Source organism: Homarus americanus, unplaced genomic scaffold (assembly GCF_018991925.1).
Source record: "Homarus americanus isolate GMGI-L3 unplaced genomic scaffold, GMGI_Hamer_2.0 scaffold40248, whole genome shotgun sequence".
NCBI classification, from domain to species: domain Eukaryota; kingdom Metazoa; phylum Arthropoda; class Malacostraca; order Decapoda; family Nephropidae; genus Homarus; species Homarus americanus.
The window spans coordinates 10474341-10481181 of record NW_024712526.1 but is presented as its reverse complement, the minus strand read 5'-3'; the positions used below and the strand labels follow the sequence as shown (position 1 = coordinate 10481181).

General features: G+C 42.2%; 1 protein-coding gene across 1 annotated transcript in view; it reads right to left on the bottom strand.

Annotated features, from left to right (window-relative positions):
• Positions 1-5138, bottom strand: part of LOC121863629 — a 56220-nt gene extending 51082 nt beyond the window's left edge. Inside the window, exon 1 of the mRNA XM_042362386.1 lies at positions 2350-5138. Within this exon, the coding sequence (XP_042218320.1) occupies positions 2350-3688 (1339 nt within the window). The 5' untranslated portion in view covers positions 3689-5138. The remainder of the gene's footprint in view (positions 1-2349) is intronic.
• Between the last annotated feature and the right edge of the window lie 1703 nt (positions 5139-6841).

Genomic DNA, 6841 nt, shown 5'->3' with positions numbered 1-6841 from the left:
TTTATCCCCCCACACGTAATAAGGTTAGATCAGCGTCTCTATTGACTTGGAATAATTACGGATTATGTAATCGATCAACTGAATATTTATGTTTCAGTGAGCTTTTGAAAGGACGTGGTAATGTACGGATGAGAGAGAGAGAGAGAGAGAGAGAGAGAGAGAGAGAGAGAGAGAGAGAGAGAGAGAGAGAGAGAGAGAGAGAGAATGAGAGAGAGATTATGTATACAGTACATGCATTAAGGGCCAATCTGCAAAAATCATTGGCAGGATAAATGGTTATTCATATATTTTGGGCTTTTAGAGAGAGAGAGAGAGAGAGAGAGAGAGAGAGAGAGAGAGAGAGAGAGAGAGAGAGAGAGATAAACACACCGTAAATATACACCACTCAATCAACGAGCAAAATTACTGAGCAGAATGAGTGGCTTTTCAAAATATCCTGAAACCGTGCATAATGGTCGAGCGAGTCATACATACATACATACATACATACATACATACATACATACATACATACATATATACATTACATACATACACACATACATACATACATACATACATTACAAAAATACATACATTACATACATACATACAACACAGGTAAATGCACCAGTGTTTTACAGGTTAATGAGTGTAAAAAAAAATACCTGTAGTGATGCGGTCTCCTGGTTTTTGTTAATCAAGGTGAGTGAGTTTGAGGCACAGGTAAATATTTTGTTTATATTAGTCTCACCTGGAGCTGCCTCCTTACCTCATGTATACAAACTGATACTAAGTTACGAAAAACACTTGAATCTTTACATACATACATACTTACATACATACATACATACATACATACATACATACATACATACATACATACATACATACATTCATACATACATACATACATACATACATACATAGACATATAAAACTCTTTCAAGATCATTATTCATGGTCTGATAATAGAAAGGATAAGAGGATTTACTGAACCTACTTTAAACTCATTAATTAAAAAGTCCGTTTGTAGTTTGGGCAACTTAGTATATATATGCAAATAGTTTATGAGAGCCAAAGTCCAATGAGTTTTAGGACCATGATATATTAATTCTATCTTTAAATCATAACTACTAAATGACGTGATAATATACTCGTGAAGATTATTGGAACATGATATTAAACACGGCAGGATAACACGGTAGATTTTGTGTTATAGGTTTGGTATTGGTTTAAGCTTATTTTAGGGAACATGTGACATTTATCTTAGAGTTCAAGTTGAGAGAGAGAGAGAGAGAGAGAGAGAGAGAGAGAGAGAGAGAGAGAGAGAGAGAGAGAGAGAGAGAGAGAGAGACAGATTACCTTCCTTACCCACACGACACAAAGACCAGCAAACACAAATGGGCTTTGCTGTCTCTCTACATCAGCATCTCTCTCTTTTATTTCTCCCACAGGACACAAACATCAGCATAATACAACTCTCTCTCACACCTTCAAACTTTCTCTCTCTCTCTTTCTTCTCATCTCTCACTCTCTCTCTCTCTTCTCTCACACACCAGTATAATGACAACACTCCATACTAACAATATTATACTTGTATTTAAAATATTATCCTTTACAGTGATCAGCGTCACAGGTAAATTAAAAGCCTTTGATGCAGTTATGATATATAATGAAAAGCAGGTCACAGCAGGGGGGTGGGGTGGGGAGGGAGCAGGTGGGGGTGGGTGGGGAGGGGAGGGAGGGAGGTGTGGGGGTGGGGAGGAGCAGGGGTGTGGGGGTGGGTGGGTGGGGGAAGGGAGGGAGGAGGGGTGGGGGGGGGTGGGGAGGGAGGGAGGAGGGGGTGGGGGGGGTGGGGAGGGGAGGGAGGAGGGGTGTGGGGGTGGGGAGGGGAGGGAGGGGGGGGGGGTGGGGAGGGAGGGAGAGGAGGGGGGGGGGGGTGGGGAGGGAGGAGGGAGGGTGGGGGTGTGGGGGAGGGGAGGAGGAGGGGTGTGTGGGGGGTGGGGGGGAGGGAGGGAGGGGAGGGGTGTGGGGAGGGGAGGGAGGGGAGGGAGGGGTGGGGTGGGTGGGGGAGGGGAGGAGGAGGGGTGTGGGGTGGGAGGGGAGGAGGGAGGGGTGTGTGGGGTGGGGAGGGAGGAGGAGGGGTGTGTGTGGGTGGGGAGGAGGAGGAGGGGTGGGGGGTGGGGAGGGGAGGAGGAGGGTATGTGTGTGGGGTGTGGGGGGAGGGAGGAGGAGGGTGTGTGTGTGTGTGGGGAGGGAGGAAGAGGGTGGGTGTGTGTGTGTGTGTGTGTGTGTGTGTGTGTGTGTGTGTGTGTGTGTGTGTGTGTGTGTGTGTGTGTGTTATAGACTAATATAGCATCGACTTACCTGTGTCAGCCAAGACTAAGGTTGGCAGGAGGAGCAACAGAGGCAGCACCCACACCACCCACGACGCCCCCACCACCCACCCTCTACCGTGTGAGTGACCAGCTGTTTGCCCACCACACAGCTGGTTCCTGCTGGCCTTGGTGTGTGGGCTCTCGGCTCCTTGGCATGGGCTGTGGGTTGTGTGGGGTGAGTTGTGGAATCCGTTGGGTGGGTTGTAGGGTCCTTGGGGTGGGCTATGGGTAGAATCTGAGTGCCCACCATATAACTGGCTAGTGGTGGGCAGGGTGGACAGGGTGGGCAGGGTGGGCAGGGTGGGTGCTCCCCAGGGTGTCGTGTGATCATGTTCAGGGTCTCGCCAGGATGATCTGTAATGTGGTGTCGTGGTGACGTCACAGGACCTGGTAGAGCTGTAGGGGCTGCCGAAGGTCTGTGAGGTCTGGTCTGTTCTGGTCTTCAGGTCTTGGTTAGTTCTTAATATCAGGTCTTTGTCGGAGGATTGAAACCGCTTCTCGTTCGGGTCGATTCTGTCTGGTTCCTCGGTGTCAGAGGGAGTCAGGAGGCAGTGAATGTGACTTACTGACAACTTCCGATTGTAGTTTGTGTCCTGCTCAGTCATCAGTTCCAAGTCTCTGTTGATGAGTCGAAGCATTGCATCTGATTCGATTCTGCTTCGCCCCTCAGCTTCTGATTCAATCTTGGAGAAAATCGTAAGATCTTTATTGTGATTTGGTAGCTCCTGAAGGTGCTGGTGTATCCCTGGCTGCTCGTCCTTGAGAGTGTATTGGTCCTTGATCATGGAGGAGCAGCAACACCTCAGGGACGATTTTCGAGGAGAACTTTCCGTCACATCGTTGGAGTTGAAAGTTTCGTTTCCATGGTGAGCGACGTCTTGGTGCTGTGTTGTGTTTAGAATGACTGTCAGTGTGTCATTCTTATTCCCCGAGGCCAGTGTAACTTGAGGCAGCAGGGAGAGGCTCAAGTTGTCCTCCTGACTGGCTAAGTTAGCCCAGAGAAGGCCCAAGTTAGGGTCATTTATACCCACGTCTCGACACACTTCCCAGTCCACCAGGAAAAGTTTCGAGCTTGGTGAACTCTGGAACGCCTGGTGAAGGAGGCAGAGGGAGGTCGACTTGAACGTACTCCCTTCTCCATCACGTTCCTCCCATCTCAGATCTTTCTCCTCACAGGCAACTTTCCGCTTTGCCAAAGTCCAGACATGTCCTCCTGAGTTTGCCATTTCCGTCATGACAAAGTTGTGATCAGAATTCCCTTCGTCGCTATGCAGGCTCTCAACCAAGGATTTTACCTCAGATATTTGTCCGCCAGCCTCTGTCAACATGTTTGTTCTACACCGATCGCCACAACCAAGACGTTACAAGAATCACTTTGTGTCTCATGCTTTGTTTATCTTCCGCTGTGTGAGTCACGATCGTTACTCTTTCTGTGAGTCATGTACACAATCACTTAAGCTGACTGACTCTTGGAAACAAATATTCTTCCTTTTTTTGTAGGTCTATATCACCCAGTTATTGGTGTTCTTTATATAATTCTAGTCATGCTCTTTCATTCTTTAGTTGTAAATGTCACCAGACCTTCACGTCACACAGGTGTTGATATGCTATTTACCTGTATCGCCTCTGTATACTATTTACACGGATAAATATATATATAAATATCCTCTATTAATAGGTATATATCTTTTTTAAAGCTATGTATTCCAGCAACAACGTTTTCTCAGTAAAGCGAGAAATTCAAACAAGCAACAATTTCGACTGAGTTTTGGAGACATCAAAGACTCGTGTCTCCCTCCCTCTTTCTCTCTCAGATAGACAGACAAACAGACAGTTAGACAGATGGTATACACCTGTCAATCTGTCACTGTTTTGATTATAGTTCGTGTCTGTCAGTAATATGATGACCAGACAATGGACACGAATATTTTATACATTCGTTAAATCACTTATATATAGTCATTGTGTATATCGTTTGAACACGACACAAGTTGAACAAGATAATTTTACTATTACATGTATATCCGTATATATTAACATGTATATTGTATGAATACCTTTAACGCATGTATACCTTAAACAAGTCAAAACATGAGTAAGATAGCTTGATTGATTAATGTATATATGTATTTATGTGTGTATGTATACGTATATGTATGTGCATATATCTGAGTTCTATTTTTTTGATACTCCGAGTTAATCTTTATTGAAAGTGGTGTCTATCTGCATGTCTGTCAAGGTATTAACACATGCGTATTTCTGCTGCTGCGGGCTCATTTGCATACACACACACACAGGTCCTGGAAAATTGTGGGGCGTCGTTTCTCAATGGCCAACACACCATCTCCATTGTAAACTATTTCGATCTGAACAATTTACAGTGTCAGCATTCATCAGCGCATGACAGTCAGCCTTTATGACAGTATATTGTATTCTTGCTTAGAAATAACATCATAAAATTATCTTATTGTCAATAGATGTTATAGTATACTGATTTTCTCTGATTCATGACAAGTGTGTTGATGAGGTCAGATCATATTAGGTCAGATCAGATACACCTGATTTATACACCTTGACCCTCACTATTAAGATAAAGTCATTAGTATTAGTATTAATCACTACTAAATGTTATATATCTTCACGTCATGTTTTTCTTATAATTAATTTTCAACGTAGTCACTCCTCAAAATTGGTTAATCCCATTTTCTATAAGTCTTCGTTTTCTATGATGCTCCCGCAGTGAAATCCTCCATCTTTCCGTCTACTGTTGCTCCATCACTCCTGTAAAGAAAACAAAATTAGGGTTAAATTTCAAGTCATTATTTCCGCGTAGAGTTAACAGGAATTTATAAACAGGAACAATACTGAAACCCAACCAGGAACCATACATACATACATACATACATACATACATACATACATACATACATACATACACAGGAATATGAACGTATACAGTCATACAATTAAATGCTGTAGTGTCCGTGCTATATTTTTCTCTACATAAGATTAAAACAAAGTAATGAAATACAATATATGTGTACACGCTGTCAACAACCTTTTAATTAAATACTGCAGCCATTTTTATTGATGACAACGACTTCATCACCTCACTCACTCACTCAGTCACTCATTCACTCACTCACTCACTCACTCACCCACTCATTCACTCACTCACTCACTGACGGAGAAAGGCAAAGGTTTATTCGTATTGGTATTATTTAATATGTAGTGTCTTTCATGTCTTCCCTTACTGACTGCTGATGGTTGACGGCTGATGGCTGATGGCCGACGGCTAATAGCTGAGGGCTGACGGCTGATAGCTGAGGGCTGACGGCTGCTGACTTTTATATACGACGTTAGGTTCAATAGTTGCAGGGTAAGTAAGCGGTCAGAGAGGAACACACACACACACACACACACACACACACACACACACACACACACACACACACACACACACACACACACACACACACACACCGAACTGATACCAACCAATGTCATTTAAAGAGAAACAGACAAAACTATTTTATAGAAGCAATCATAGTGTGGAATTGAACACTGTGGTGGCGAGCAGAGAGCAGCCCATCTCTGAGGTGTTAGTGTGTGCTCTCTCTCTCTCTCTCTCTCTCTTTCTCGTGTTAGTACACACACACACACACACACACACACACACACACACACACACACACACACACTACATTACACTACACTACACTACACTACACTACACTACACTACACTACACTAACTCCTAAGCCTCTTATATGAACCTAAAAGCCTCAAGTGTTATTGTTAGAAAAGTAAACATTGCTATCTTAAAGACAGGTCGTGACATAAACAAGTTTGGCTCCCGGTAAAGCTTCAGATTGGTTTAATTTCTGGATAAACCAACATCAATATAAACAACTAATGTGATCAGATATTAAATTATTACAACACAATAACAATATAATTTAAACCTGATCTTATTACAGTATTAATAAAAACCAAAAAATTATATAATAATAATTAAATCTAAAACCATTGGGATAAATTTTAACTAAACTAAAATAACAATTAAATTTAACTAATACATTTTTTTAAAGAACATAAGTGGAATATTTATTAATTTTCTCCCCCCAAAAAAAGGTTTAATTTGTTTAATATTAGAATCAGTCATTATTTGGTTTATGATTTTGCTTTATTATTTATTTTCTTTAGTATAAAAGAACCTTTAAATACCACTAAATAAACACCAGTAAAACACCACTCATAAACACATTTAAAACACCTGTAAAACACCACTCAAGAAACACCTGTAAAACACCTGTAAAACACCACTCAATAAACACCTGTAAAACACCACTTAATTAACACTTTTAAAACACCTGTAAAACACCACTCACAAACACGACAAAACAAATACTAAAACACCCAATAAAACACACCTTTAAGAAACAGCATCTGTAAACCACTACATAAAACAACTTGTGTAT